Source organism: Rhinatrema bivittatum, chromosome 4, assembly GCF_901001135.1.
Source record: "Rhinatrema bivittatum chromosome 4, aRhiBiv1.1, whole genome shotgun sequence".
Lineage (NCBI taxonomy): Eukaryota > Metazoa > Chordata > Amphibia > Gymnophiona > Rhinatrematidae > Rhinatrema > Rhinatrema bivittatum.
The window spans coordinates 408,806,276-408,822,146 of NC_042618.1; the positions used below are offsets into that span (position 1 = coordinate 408,806,276).

Below are 15,871 nucleotides of genomic sequence, written 5' to 3' on the forward strand. Positions count from 1 at the left end.
AGCTCTGCTTTCTCTGCAGTACTTCATGTGTGGTAGGTCAGACATTGTCTGCCTCTTCCTCAAACCAGTTATAATTATACATCTTCCTGTAGCTGGGCCTCTAGTGTGTCTCCCCCCCCCCCCCCCCCCCCCTCACATTTCCCTTCCTTCCTCCCTCCCTGTAACCTTTACTTGGTGTAAGGAGAAACATTCAATTACCTGCTTTTCAGATATTTTCTTACTTTGGATCATATAGGAGTTGGGTCAGGAGCTTGAGAATGTCTTCTTTTAACAGACACTAAGGCCATTGCTTTCATCCTGTCTCATTTGCTTTTTCCTCCAGGCTTTTAGAGAAGGTTCACGGAAGTCCTTGAGAATGAAGGTGGGTGACGAGCTGTTGAGCCAACAGTTCTTTCACATATAATGGCATGAGTGGTGAGCCTGATCAAGAGTATAATAATTCACCATTTCTTCTGCTTGGGGAGCTGTTACTGCAGATGGTCTTTGTCAGTTCCTCTGCTGTACCTGTTCTCTTAGAGAGAGGTGGAAATTCAGAGAAAAAATAGCAAGTGTGTGTTTTTTTTTATTTTCTATTTTTAAATTGCTGCAGAACTTGTTGCGATTTACTTCCATCACTAAACTCGACTCCCTTGGAAATTTGGGCTGTGTATTGAAACGTTTTTTGCCTTTCATTCTCCCTTTCACGTTCTTCTGTACTTTATAAAAATTTAATTTGTTTGCCATGTTTTCTAGCAGTTGCTGATACAAAGTGGCTTAGAACTTATAATTTAAAATAGCATACGGTTGTATAAAATTACCACTTCCCTGGATGTCCCTGTTCTGCCTTTTATCAAGGTACCAAATACAATGTCGGAAAAAAAAAAAAAAAAGGTGGCAAAAATTGAAGTATTGCAAAATCTTAATCAATCTAAATAGCACCAAATAAGCCTTGGCTAGAATCAACTGAGTGTTCAACACAAGTTAGAGCCTCACTAAGAAATGATTTGTAAATATTTCACAGTTAAATATGTGTATACATATGGGCATCAAAAACAATATGTGAAAGAATGTATGGTGTCAAAAAAAACAACTTGATATTCATATATTGCACCTATAATCCTACAATTACCATAACAGCCAGACAAATGGAAGCAGTTCGCTCATGTAAGCCTGCAAAGATTGTCTGCTAGGATGTACTTGTGTGTGTATATGTTGTGTTGATCAATTGTTTCCTGCTACAGAATTCTCCCTCCGAAGCTCACACTCTGGATGAGAACACCACAGAGGGCTGGGAAAACCGCATCCGGCTGTGGACGGATCAGTATGAAGAAGCCTTCACAAACCAATACAGTGCAGATGTGCAGAATCTGCTGGAGCGGCACCTCCGATCCTGTAAGGAATCAATAGGCAAAGTTGCTGCTCTGGACACCATCAACAAAACTGAACTGGCCTGCAATAACACGGTCGTGGGCTCCCAGATGCAGGTATGGGCAAACTTTTTAGCATTTGCCTGGTGGAAGTGGAGTATAGAACAGAGGGAAGATTAGTACCTCTACACTATTGATTTTGTGTTTCCAAGCTGAAGAGAGCTTTGAATGCACCCATGATCATCCTGCCAAGTGTACCTCAAAACTATTTGTGGTGGCCTCTGGCTACCAGTCCTAACAGGTGTCCATATTCACAATTTTTTCCTAAAACAGCCAGTCAGCTTTAGCTGAATTCTTCATCCAAGGTAGCCACAAAACCAATCCCTTGGTGGCCGCATTTTAGAGCGGCTCTACTAGGCCATGTGCTGCACATATGGTTCCCTGTCATTTCCTGTGTCTGTAGGTCTGTCCTTTTCACACTATCACCATTTCTCTTGACTGAACGGAGTAGTGTAACAGGCCTTGTATTTCAGTAAATCTCAGAGTAATGGGCATATTGTGACAGGTAGTTTTTCTGTTCTTGCAGTTGCAGCTAGGAAGAGTGACTCGGGTGCAAAACACCGGAAGATTCTGAGGGCAGCAAGAGAGCTAGCATTAGACGCGCTGATCATTGAGTACAGAGGGAAGGTCATGTTGCGACAGCAATTTGAAGTGAACGGGCACTTTTTCAAAAAGTAAGAATGTATTTAAATTCGGGTCCATGTTGTAGAAGCACATACAAGAAATTGATCTAGTGACATTTTTTTTTTTTTTTTTAACCACAGTCAAAAGTAATGCTGTTTATATTTAAAATGTACGCAGTGCTACACAAGATATAATTCATTTGACTGCAGTTAGGACTGATGATTTTCACATTTTATTTACTAGGCCTTTAAATGAGAATTTATAAATTATCCCTTGGGAAACATTGAATGGAAGTCTACACATTGGCCACAAGTCAACAGCTTTTTCTTCAGGAAAGACAGAATTTTTCATAGGAGTTGTGTATTTGACATAGAGCCAATAAATGAAACTCGGAATTGGCCAGCTTTAATTACTGTATGCCTGTCCAAATGAGATAATTTAAGGGGCCTATTTACCAAGCCACAATACACATGTTAACACACATTGTTAGTAAATAGGCCCCATTGATCTCAGTGGGGCCCATTTACTAACAAAATGCACTGGCATGTTTTGGTAAGTAAGCCCCTACGTTGGAGCACAGGGTGGTTAAGTGATGTGCTTAGTTACACTGAGTGGAAATTGGGAACTAAATTGAGGTCTCCAGATTTGTAAGGTCAGTTGGCTATTGGGCTACATAGAATGAGATTACTTTACAAATAAACACTGGAAGACAGACATGTTCACCCATTCATCTCCACATTAACAACCCCTACCTCCTCAAAATTTCTCTATAAGCTCAGGCCTTAGAAGACATTTTATTTTAAAGTCTTCTACATTGGAGAGTGTGGTTTTTCCCTGTTATCTTATTCCCTCCCCTCCCCTATGGAACCATACTCTCCCCCCACTCCCCCCTCCAAAAAAAAAACCCTACAAAAACTCTTAAAATATCAGGCAATAACCATACCTAGTGACTCTAGTAATATTTCCTCTTTATTCCAATGTATGTACTTGCATGCATGGAGACAGTATAAAATCCATATTTGAATCTTAACAAAATCAGAAAATATTGACCAATCTATCATTTTGGGTAATTCATCAGTAAATCATTCAGAGCATCATCTCATTAGTTAGTACTCAAATACTAACTGCAACTTTCACTTCTGGGTGGGCTTACCCTACAACATGATATCAGCTTCTAACCAATATTCTAACCAATAACTCTATCAGTATTATCCCAGGACAAGCAGGATGCTAGTCCTCACATATGGGTGACGTCACTGACGGAGCCCTATTCCGGAAAACTTTCAACGTTTCTAGAAACGTTTGACTGGCATCCTGAGCCTACTGAGCATGCCCAGCATGCCATGATCCATCGAGCCACAGGGGTCTCCCTTCAGTCTTCTTTTTTCCGCGAAGCCGTTAGCCTTGCGGTTCTAGGAGTCCTGTGTGGTGAATTTTCACCTTACGGAAAAAACGTCCGACACTGTAGGGGTCTCTTTTTTTACCATTGCGGTAAGTCTCTCAATTTTTTCCGTCTGTTCCACAACCGTATAATAGTGCCTGAAAGTCGTCGACGGCTGTCCGACTCTCAAAATGGCTACAGGGTTCAAAAAATGCCCTATTTGTTGCTGCACCATGTCCATTAAGGACCCACCCTTAGAGTGTGTACTCTGCCTCGGCGAGGGACACGATGTCTCGACGTGCCCAAGATGTGCTGATTATGCCGAAAGGCAGAAGGCTACAGATGGAGAAAATGGAGCATTTGTTCAATCTCCAATTAATGCCTTCGACATCGATGTCCACGCAGCCGTCTCTGGCTGGAGCAATTAGGAAGGTCGTCCTTAAGAAACGAAGACCGGATGAAGCAGGGGATTGGCCGTCACCAACCCCTTCAAAGTCTTCGATAAAATCAACGTCGGTCATCGAGTAAGGCATCGAGCACAAGCAAAAGCATCTGCATCGGAGGCCTCATGATCCCGAAAGCGATCCGATAACTGGAGCTCCATCGACGGATCCCGAATCAGCGCTGAAGAAACCTCGGAGAGAGGACGCTTTACCGAGGCCTTCCACTCCAAGGCGATCCCCACCGATATCGGTGCCGGGAACCTTACCTCCCCAGGGCCCTGCGGAGGTACTGGAATCGCCTTCACTGCCTCCCCCGATAGCTGCTCTGGTTTCACAAGCTATGCGGGCAGAACTGTACAGTTGCATCCGCCAGGCAGTTAGGGATGCGCTCCTCGATATGCCTCCGATGCCAGCACAGACTCCACCATCGAGGCCAGCACCATCGCTGGTACTGGTTCCACTTCCATCACTAGTACCCATACCAATGCCAGTACCGACTCCGGTTCCACCGATACCGATGCCCGATGTATCCTTTTTTGCACCGATTTTAGCAAAATTGGACACTCTCATCGGTGCCATCCCGATAAAATCTCCAGAGTTACCAATGCCAACACCAAGGGAAGAGGACATAGCAAAGGAAATTCCGATGCCTGAACCACTCCCAGGCCCATCAGTAATTCCACGTCCAGTGTTTTCTTCACTGTTCCCGACGAAACCCATGGAAAAACCATCGATGCCAATGATACCCATGCCACATCTACACCTTGTCCACATACACCGGATACATGGGATGATCCCAATACTGATACCTCTTCAGAGGAAGTCCTCTCTGAACCCTCTCCTCCAGAGGAAAGAAGAAAATCCCCTCCAGAGGACCTTTCCTTTTCAAATTTTATCAAAAGATAAAAAGATATGGCTGACACCATACCTTTTCAACTGGAATCTGAGGAGGACACCAGACAAAAGACCCTGGAAGTGTTGCAGTTCGTGGACCCACCTAAAGAGGTGTTAGCAATTCCAATTCATGAAGTCCTTGTTGATTTGCAACACAGGTTATGGGAGCATCCCTGCACCATACCACCGGTAAATAAAAGGACTGATGCCACATATCTAGTCCAACACATCCCAGGCTTCCAAAAGACTCAATTACCTCATCAATCAGTGGTAGTTGAGTCGGCTCAAAAGAAATCCAAACGAATAAAGCCTCATTCATCTAATCCACCAGGTAAGGATAATAGATTCTTGGATAACATAGGCAGGAAAATGTTTCAGGGTTCTATGCTTGTCTCCAGAATTGCATCCTACTAGTTATATATGACGCAATATCAGCGTAACTTATGGAAACAGATTCAAGAACTCTCTGAAACTCTCCCTCAGCAATTCCAGGAGTCTTTTACATCCATAATACACAAGGGTTTGGAAGCTGGCAAACACGAAGTTCGTGCAGCATACGACAGTTTTGAGACTGCATCCAGAATGACAGCCATTCTGGATGGGCCTGGCTCAAGGCCTCCGACCTGAGACCGGAAGTACAGGAAAAACTGGCTGATCTCCCTTGTGTAGGGACAATCTCTTCGGGGATAAAGTAAAGGAAGCAGTTTCCCAGCTAAAAGAGCATTCAGAAACATTAAGACAGCTGTCCTCTGTGCCTCAGGAGTCTCAAATATCATCCAGAAGGCTCCCAAGGAAAGAATCTAAACTGCCATACTACAGACCGAGGCATTACTATCCACCTCCTGCCCGTGGAAGATCATCTAGGTCACCTCAAAGAATGCAGACCAGGCAACCAAGAGTGCCTAGAACTCAACCCCCTCCGAAAACAGGGCCAACTTCGGGGTTTTGAAACGGCACCAGAGAACAGCCTGTTTACCAACCTGACCCCAAATTTGCCAGTAGGAGGTTGGATCACGTTTTTCCAACACAATTGGTCATACATCACCACAGACCAATGGGTACTCTCCATAACATCCCAAGGGTACCACCTGGACTTCCTCACTGTACCAAACCAGTTAGGAACCTTTCATATTATTTTAGTATTTTAAGTTTAATATTGTCTTAATTTGATTGCTTTAATTCGTTAGATAATTTTATTTTTTTATTTATTTATATGATTGTAACTTTTACTCCGTATGCTTGGTTAAATTTTGTTTTTCTATGAAACTTTTTGTATCTTAAATTTTGTTTTTATGAATTTTATGTATTTTTATTTTATTTTAAGGAGTTATTGTAAACCGGTGTGAAGGTATATACCAACACCAGTATAGAAAAATAAATAAATAAATAAACAACACTCCACCCACTTCGTCTTGGACAGTACACAACCAATCCACACTCTTACAAAAATAATTATCCACCCTTCTGAGAGCCAGGGCCATGGAACCAGTTCCCCAGCCTCAGCAGGGCAGAGGATTCTACTCCAGTTATTTCCTCATTCCAAAGGAAACAGGAGGCCTACATCCCATATTGGACCTCCGGAATCTCAACAAATTCCTGAAAAAAGAAAAATTCAGGATGGTATCATTGGGCACCATGCTACCTCTACTTTGAAAAGGAGATTGGCTCTGTTCTCTGGATCTTCAAGATGCTTATGCTCACATTCCAGTATTCCCTCCTCATCGCAAGTATCTGCGATTCCTAGTAGGAAGTCAACATTTCCAATACAAAGTGCTACCATTTGGTCTTGCCTCAGCACCTCGAGTATTCACAAAATGCCTAGCTGTGGCAGCTGCCCACTTGCACAAGGAAGGCGTGCACGTGTTTCCTTACCTCGACGATTGGCTCATCAGAAGCCAAACAAGACAAGGAGCTCTCAACTCCCTCAAGCTCACAATAACTCTACTCCATTCGTTGGGATTCCTTATCAACTACCAGAAATCCCACTTCACACCATCTCATCTGTTGCAGTTCATCAGAGCAGAATTAAACACCATAACAGCAAAAGCTTTCCTTCCAAAAGACCGTGCACAGACACTCGCATCATTAGCAGGCTCTCTACGCGCACGGACACAGATAACAGCTCATCATTGCCTCACTCTTCTGGGTCACATGGCCTCCACAGTTCACATCACTCCTATGGCCAGATTAGCCATGAGACTCACTCAATGGACACTCAGAAACCAATGGATACAAGCCATTCAACCACTGTCTTATCCAGTTCAAGTAACTCAGCAACTACAGTCCTCGCTCCTATGGTGGACAAATATGGATAACTTGCTCACAGGCCTACCTTTCCAACAACCAATTGCGCAAGTGACGTTAACTACAGATGCATCCACCTTAGGGTGGGGAGCACACATTGGCCATTTGCAGACTCAAGGTACTTGGACAAAACTCGAAGCTACCTTTCAGATAAACTTCCTAGAGCTTCGAGCTATACGTTATGCGCTGCAAGCGTTCAAGGTCTGCCTTTCTCACAAGACTGTTCTGATACAAACAGACAACACAGTAGCCATGTGGTACATAAACAAGAAGGGAGGTACGGGCTCGTATCTCCTTTGTCAAGAAGCAGCACAAATTTGGGACTGGGCCCTAACACACTCAATGTTTCTACGGGCCACTTGTCTAGCAGGCATTCACAACGTAGTGGCGGATCGCCTCAGTCGTCAATTCCAACCTCACGAGTGGTCTCTGAATCCAGAAGTGGTGACCAAGATCTTTCAACATTGGGGCCAACCAACAATAGACCTCTTTGCATCACAACTGAATTACAAAGTGGACAAATTTTGCTCCCTATACAAGCAGAGAAACCGCTTACCCAGGGACGCCTTTGCCCGCCACTGGAACTCAGGCCTTATTTATTTATTTAATTTATTTAATATCTTTTATATACCGACGAACGTTGGGAACATCTCATCGGTTTATAAGCGTATCCCCCGATACTGCTAATAACCAAAACCCTAGTGAAGCTGCAACAGGACAAAGGGTCCATGATACTCATAGCCCCATATTGGCCTCGACAAGTATGGTTTCCAATACTCCTCGATCTCTCAATCAGAGACCCAATTCGCTTGGGCACAGCACCCAATCTCATAACTCAGGATCAGGGCAGGTTGCATCATCCCAACCTTCAATCCCTATCTCTCATAGCGTGGATGTTGAAAGCTTGATCTTGCAACCACTCAATCTTTCAACTAATGTCTCTCAAGTGCTTGTAGCATCACGTAAACCCTCCACACGAAAGAACTATCATGCTAAATGGAAATGGTTTACCACGTGGTGCACACAAAACAGTCTTGACCCTTTTTCCTGCACTACATCATCTTTATTAGACTATCTATGGCACCTTTCAGATTCTGGTCTCCAAACCTCATTTGTGAGAGTACATTTAAGTGCAATCTCAGCTTATCACAATACTGTTGGAGATGCACCAATATCAGTGCAGCCCCTCGTTAGTAGGTCTATGAGAGGTTTAATTCAGCTTAAACCCCCACACCGACCACCGGTCACAATATGAGACCTAAATGTAGTCTTAACGAGGCTAATGCGTTCTCCTTTTGAACCCATGGATTCCTTTGATGTTACATTTCTCACTTGGAAGACTATTTTCATAATAGCCATCACATCTGCGAGAAGAGTTAGCGAGTTACAAGCACTTGTCACATACTCACCCTACACAAAATTCCTACATGATCGAGTGGTACTCCGTACACATCCAAAATTTCTTCCCAAGGTAGTTACGGAATTCCACTTGAATCAATACATCATCTTGCCTACTTTCTTCTCAAAACCACACTCTCATCAAGGAGAGAGGGCTTTACACACCTTGGACTGTAAATATACGCTTGCATACTATTTAGATCGCACTACGGCCCATAGGAAATCCACCCAGCTCTTTGTTTGTTTTGATCCAAACAAACCGGGTAAAGCAGTGGGCAAGCAAACTCTATCTAATTGGCTTGCAGATTGTATACAATTTTATTATGAAAAAGCAGGCCTTCCTCTCCGGGGGCGAGTAAAGGCTCACTCAGTAAGAGCAATGTCAGCTTCAGTAGCACACTATCAATCAGTGCCAATAGCTGACATATGTAAAGCCGCAACATGGAGTTCCCTTCACACTTTTGCGACTCACTACTATCTTGACAAGGAAGGACGACAAGATTCAGCTTATGGACAATCTGTCTTAAAGAACTTGTTTCCAGTATGATCCCAACTCCTTCCATATCCAACCTTTCGTGATTTCAGGCTCCCTCATTTTTCCCCAACAGTACACCAGTAGTTGTGCCTGTTGAACAAGTTGTAAGCTGTTGGTCCAATACAAAGATGACTCAGCCTGTAGCTTGCTAATCACCCATATGTGTGAGGACTAGCATCCTGCTTGTCCTGGGATAAAACAGAATTGCTTACCTTGTAATAGGTGTTATCCCAGGACAGCAGGATGTAGTCCTCACGAAACCCACCCGCCACCCCGCGGAGTTGGGTCCGATACGTTTTATTTTATTTTTGGCTAACGCAAATTGCTACAAATGAGACTGAAGGGAGACCCCTGTGGCTCGAGGGATCATGGCTTGCTGGGCATGCTCAGTAGGCTCAGGATGCCAGTCAAAAGTTTCTAGAAACTTTGACAGAAAGTTTTCCGGAATAGGGCTCCGTCAGTGACGTCACCCATATGTGAGGACTACATCCTGCTGTCCTGGGATAACACCTATTACAAGGTAAGCAATTTTGCTATACTGCAGATATAGTGATGTCATTAATAATTTAGAAGCTGCAAGAAATCTCTAGAATGCTGTTAGCTGAAAAAGTATTCTGGTCTGGACATTAACTTTAGCTTAAGTAGAGCAAAGGTGGTTACAATTCACAGCATACTTTTTTTTCCCCCCCTCTGTCTATAATATCTAACTCTGCTATAACTCTTAACTCTGTGTGGTTTATTTAGCGGTTAGCGGGGCAATCAGGCTGAAAGTCAGCACTGCTAAAACCCTACATTGTAAAACTAGCAATTCCTCTGCACTCAGGCAGGCCAATCCACATCAGTAGGTTATGCACTTCTACCGGTAAATGGAGACGGAGTAAAGCTGATTCGCTGACATAACTGACATATAGCACTGCTCTGACATCAGCCTACCAGTATTCTCCATCTCCAGCGATAGAGAGATATATATTTTTTTAACCATAAACAATACCCATAAGGGAGATGCTTGCCCCCCATCTGCTGGAGACTAGGAGAACAGACATACCACTTCAGTTCCTGAGGTGACATCCGTTCGGTCCCTCCCTCAGTTGAGAACTTTAATAGGCCGATGCAATATCGGCTCACATAAAACGGGCACTCATCATTGAGCACCCAGACACCTCTCCTGGGAGCACGATGCCTTATTTAAATCAGTAGTCATGATAAAAAGGATGTGCTAGGGATAAATTGTGCATCCCTAGTGCATCCATGGCATCAAGCGCCCAGGAGAAGTGACTGTGCACTGGTTAGGAAAATAGACAAGCGTTTTCCTAACCCGCTCACAGCCACAGGTTAGAAAAACAGACGCTCAATTTATGTGCGTCCGTTTCCCTAACCTGACTGCCGGCAAAACTTTTTTTTTTTTATGCTGCTTCTTGTGGTTCCTCCTACTTAGTATCATCCAGATACTAACTGGTTCTTCCTACTTACCGTGTTTCCCCAAAAATAAGACCTAGTAGAGATTTTGCCGAATTCTTAAATATAAGACCTCCCCCGAAAGTAAGGCATCCCTTGTAAACAGGGGCGGATTGACCTATCGGGGGATCGGGCTTTCCCCGGTGGGCCGGTCAATCCTGTGACGTCATTAAAAAAAAATTATTTTTTTTTAAGTAGTTTCCAAAGTATTAGGGGCAGATGCGAGCAGTGATATCCCGAGGGGAGCCAATGCCCCCGGGCACAAGGAGGCTCATGCGGCCGCTGAGCCTCCTTGCCCGAAGAAAAAGATCGCGTTCAAATGCGCTGATGCTCTTTCTCCTTCCTGCCTATGCGGCCCCGGAAGTAAACGTTGCCGGAGCCGCATGGGCAGGAAGAAGAAAGAGCATCAGCGCGTGCAAAAGAGGAGCCGCCGCGGGCTGCTGCGAATCCCAAGTCGCAGCGGCCCAAGAAGAGGAAGAGGCCCGGTAGCAGGGCCGAGGAAGAGGCCCGGTAGCAGGGCTGCCGCGGCCCGAGAAGTTCAGGGCCGCTGCAGAGCCCATCCTGCGGCGACCTGCGAAGAGGAGGCCCAGAGGTGAGAGAGAGGCTGAGGGTCTGTAGAGGGTGTGTGCGTGCGTGTATGAGATGAGTTGAGAGATTGTGTGTGGGAGTGAGGATCTGAATGTTTGCAGAGGCAGCATGTGAGAACCTCTGTGTGTGTGAGAGAGACAGCGTGTGACGGTGAGAGCCTATGCTTGAGCAAGACAGCATGTGGGAGTGAGAGAGAGCCTGTGTGTGTGAGCGTCAGACAGCATGTGCCAGTGAGAGACTGTGTGTATGAATGATTGTATGAGAGACAGCATGTGACAGTGAGGGTCTGTGTGTGTGAGAGAGAAATGCATGTGAGAATGAGAACCTGACTGTGTTTGAGGGAAGAAGACGGAGAGAAAAGAAATACGGAAGAAAAAAGGACAATATAAAAGGAATTGGCAAAAAAATAAGAAAGGGAAGGTGGAAAAAAAAAAGCCTGTGACCAACCGATTAGAAAACTAACATCAGCCAGCAAAGGTAAAAAAAATAAATAAATTACTTTTTTAGTGATTGGCACACGTAATCTTTGGGAATGTGCAAGAATAGCACTTTCTCTATGCGGATCTCACAATGTACGAGATCAGCATGGAGAAAGTGGAAGCCCACGGGGCCTGCACAGAGGAGGCAGCAGAATGGGCTTCAGTGTCAGTAGCAGCAATCGGCGCCTCCCCAATAGCCATGTGGCAGCAGTGACAGTGGCATCAAGATTACTGACATCTGGGGATGGTGGCAGTACCAGTCGGGGGACCCCTTCCAAGCAGTGTGCAGAGGTTCAAAAGCAGCAGAGTCAGCCCAAGCTGACTACCATGAATGCTGCACACTCCTACCTCTCTCTGACAGCACACTGGTGAGGCATGGCTGACGCAGGGGCAGCCAGCAGCTCAACGGTATTAGACATCCCCTGAAAATAAGGCCTAGTGCATCTTTGGTAGCAAAAATTAATATAAGACACTGTCTTATTTTCGGGGAAACAGGGTAGTATCATCCAGATACTAAGTAGGAAGAACCACAGAAAAGCGGTATTTTTGGCTTTCTTGTGCCTTTGTGGGGTTTATTTTTAGATGGCTTGGAGCGCGTAAATACTTCCAGCCCTGGGGCTGATATTAAGTTATCTGTGTAAAATGTGCACGTTAGGTGCACAGTGATATTTTTTTTGCATTGGGGGGGGGGGGGTAATAGCTAATAGCCTCAGCTATATGCCTTTACATGTGATTGCTAGTAGCTACAAGCTGGTTTGGATGCACATTTTGGACACCCTAATCCTCTTATTGCATCAGGTGTTAGCCTAGTATGTCCAAAACGCACGTGCAAGAGCTCTTTAGCCTGTGCGCTAGGCTCAGCGCATGATATAGCATCGGCCTGATATGTTCTGGCCAGGTGTAGACTTAAAAAAAAAAAAAAGGCAGAAAAGAGGACAAGAGAGTGCTCGTCGGTGAAGGTTTGTGCCATCTGCCCCTGTAGCCAGTGACCCAATCGTGTTCTCAGCCAGGGAGGACTGAGCTCAGGAAAAAAAAAAGAGGAGGGAAGTTTTAGGACCTCTCTTTTTTCCTTTCCGGGTCTTTCTTCCCTTGGTGTTTTTCCTCTGCATCTCTTACCACCTTTTCCATCTCACTTCTCTCAAGCGGTGATACCTAAAGGTCCCTCCCCTAGTTGAGAATTCCTGAGGCGATTTCCAAGGTCCCTCAGAGGTGAGCCTTGGTCCGGTAGCCGGTTCCAGGCATGGACTTTGCTGCTTGAGCAGTTGAAAGGCAGCGGATGCAGGAAGCTGAGCGCGGCGGTGAAGGCCAAAACCTTCTCCCCCCACCCCGCAGCCAGAGACCATCTCTGTACTCGGCAGCCAGTAAGTGTTGAGCCCAGGTAAGTTAAAAAAAAAAAAAAAAAAAAAAAAGAGAAGATTCTTCCCAATTCAGAGACATTTGGAGAGATTTCGGTAAGACTTCCTCCGGTCTCTTTGCTCGGGGCGCTCTACCAACATCGTTCCCGATCTCGTTGGGATAAGGGGAAGTGGGCTTCTGAGCGAGTTGAGCGGCCCTCTGGTGGGCTAGGCCACTTTAGGCTTGGTTGGTACACTGCATGGTAGGTGCAGCGGCACCATCTTGCGCACATCTTTGTGTGTGCCGTATTGCCCTCCATTGAAAGGTATGCGCAGGGTGTCTGCTCTGCCCACGTGCTGTGTGCATAACGTTGAGCCTGTACATACACGCACAATCTACTAAGCGCAGAATATAGGTAAAGCCGGGCACAGGAGCTGTACGTGCGCCTCGCCGTGCCCGAAATCTGTGCACATAAAATTTTAAGCGAGAGCCAACAAACACACAGTTACCACCACCAATGGCTCCAGCAGCCAAGAAACATAAGCACCTTTCTCTCTGCACTGGTGTTAGTGACCGTGGGCAGCCTCCTGCCTTTCTGGGAGTAGCTTTGGTACATCCCACTGGCGTTTATTGGCCTTTTTGAGTGCAGACGAAGGAGAAATGACTATTTACCTAATAATTTCCTTTCCTCTAAGGAAGGCAGTCCAATCCATAACCCACGCTGGGCTGCCTACTTGTTTTTTGTTCGTCCTTTATATGCGAAAGTTGAGTTATTTGTTAATTAGTTTAAAAGACTGATAAGTGACATAACCAGGCCCTAAGATTAGTTGATATTAACATTTTTGCTGAGCTCAGGGTTTCTCAGCTGGTTGGAAGCATGAGTGGTTGACTGTTAATTGTCATGTTTAAGTATAATTAGTTTGTCTACGTTTTGGCTTTTCTAGAGGTACTGGCGGTCTGATTTCTGGGCAGGGCTATATGTCAGGGAGTCAGCTTTACTCTCTCCATCTGCTGGTAGGCATGCATAACCCACTGGTGTGGATTGGCCTACTTTCCTTAGAGGAAAGGAAATTATCAGGTAACTAGTAATTTCTCCTTTCACCTTCTGAATAAGAAAAGCTGAACTGGTCCTGGAACCACTGCTTACATCTCAGCTGATATTTACTACTAGTGGATAGACATGGCAGCAGGAGTGCACTGTTTTGAGTCTAAACAAATAGCCTTGCGATTTAGGGGTAAGTGTCTATGATAGAAAAATGCAGTTTTTGGGGAAGTAAGTATATTAGGGAGCTGACATTAAATATGGCCCTGATCTGCAAACACAGGTGAGGAAGAAAGCTGAGCACAGAGAACTGGAATATGATAGTGACCGACCTTTATATCAAAGATGGCACTTGATAGGGATGAAGAAATCTATCACAGTTCCACTGTCTCCTGGCTTTTACTTTTCAAAGTTTCCTAGCGTGTAGACAGATGGACTCAGGACCAGTGGGTTTATGCTCTCCCGCTAGCAGATGGAGACGGAGCAAGCTGACATCACAGTATATATAGCTCTGCAGTGACCCCAACTTGCCAGTATTCTTCGTCTTCAGCCGATGGTGGACGTGCATCTCCCTGTGTGGATTGCTTCAAGCTTTTTGGAAGGAGAAATTTGAAATTCTAAATTCAGGAAAAGAAAGCCCCACTCTCTTGCGGTGATACCTAAAGGTCCCTCCCCCAGTTGAGAATTCCTGAGGTGATTTCCGTGGTCTCTCAGCGGCATGCATTGGTCTGGTAGCTGGGTTTCCCATTCTGATGATTGGTTGGTCATGGCCTTGACTGGAGGGATGCCAGATCTTGGTTCTACCTTGATTGGCTCCTCCGCTGATGAGGGTAGTTCAGTGGGACCAGCTCCAGTTCCTTCTGTGCTTGGTCTGAACCCAGCTGCTTTTTCTTGGCTGGAATTGTTTCAAGGCTTACAAGCCTTTCTTCAGGCGCAGTCCTTCGCTTCCCCCATTTCTGGACCCTGGACCCTCAGCGGATGGCTCCTCCCTTTTCCTATCCTATGTTTAAGCGCCAGGGCTCGCCTTGGTTCCCTGCAGTGTTCCCGACAGGAATCCGGATGGCACTAATGAGGTTGATCCTGATTCCCTGGAAGATGGGTAAGTTCCTCCAGGGCTGGAACTGTATCGAATCATGTTAGTTTTTTCATAGAGATGAACTGCCGGCCCTGATTTCCCAGACCTTGAAACAGCTGGATGTCCCTGGTTTGGATACTATGTCAGAGCCGAGGAAGAAACCCATTTTGATTTCCTTACTTAAAGACACTCTTGTTCAATCCCTGTGATGGATGCCATTCAGGAATTGATCGATCTGGAATGGGATGCCCTAGAGGCAAATATTAAAGGGGGTCGGACATTGGAATTCCTGTACCCCTGGATCCAGCTGTGAGAGTGTGTTTGGGTTTTCCCAAAGTAGATGCTCTGGTATGTGCCGTTTCTAAACGGATGACTAGAGGGAGGAGCGGCCTTGAAGGATGCCATGATAGAAAGGTTGAGGCTATTCTTAAGCAAACCTTTGAGATGGTGGAGATTAATTTACAGATTGCCTCCTGTTGCGCCCTAGTGGCGAGATCTTGTCTGTTGCTCTCTCAGGAGATTGAGTTCCAGAACAGTTATGGAACCTGCTGCTGCCGTTATAGTAGACTCAGGCTGTGATTTGGTCTGGACCTCGGCTAGCAGAGTGGCTTCGGTGATAGCGGCCAAGCGTCAACTCTGGTTGTGAAATTGGTCAGCTGATGCAGCTTCCAAAGCCAATCTTGCCAAGATGCCCGTGAAGGGCTCGCTCTTGTTTGGGAGCGAGTTGGAGAACTGGCCATTAAGTAGGATGAGCCTTTAGTGCCTCAGTTGCCAGAGCATAAGAAACAGTTACAGCGCCCCTTTGGTATGAGGGGTTTTTTTTTCTGGGTTTTCAGGTGTTTTCGTCCCTATAGGAGGAAGACCTTTCAGTGGGCTCAGGTGATGGACTTTCCCGAGCTTCCCAATGAAGGT

General features: G+C 45.4%; 1 protein-coding gene across 1 annotated transcript in view; it reads left to right on the plus strand.

Annotated features, from left to right (window-relative positions):
- Nucleotides 1–15,871, plus strand: part of SETD5 (SET domain containing 5) — a 238,685-nt gene that overhangs the window by 89,719 nt on the left and 133,095 nt on the right. The window contains 4 exon segments of the mRNA XM_029601121.1: nucleotides 323–361; nucleotides 1,221–1,463; nucleotides 1,933–1,957; nucleotides 1,960–2,080. Coding sequence (XP_029456981.1) covers nucleotides 323–361; nucleotides 1,221–1,463; nucleotides 1,933–1,957; nucleotides 1,960–2,080 — 428 coding nt within the window.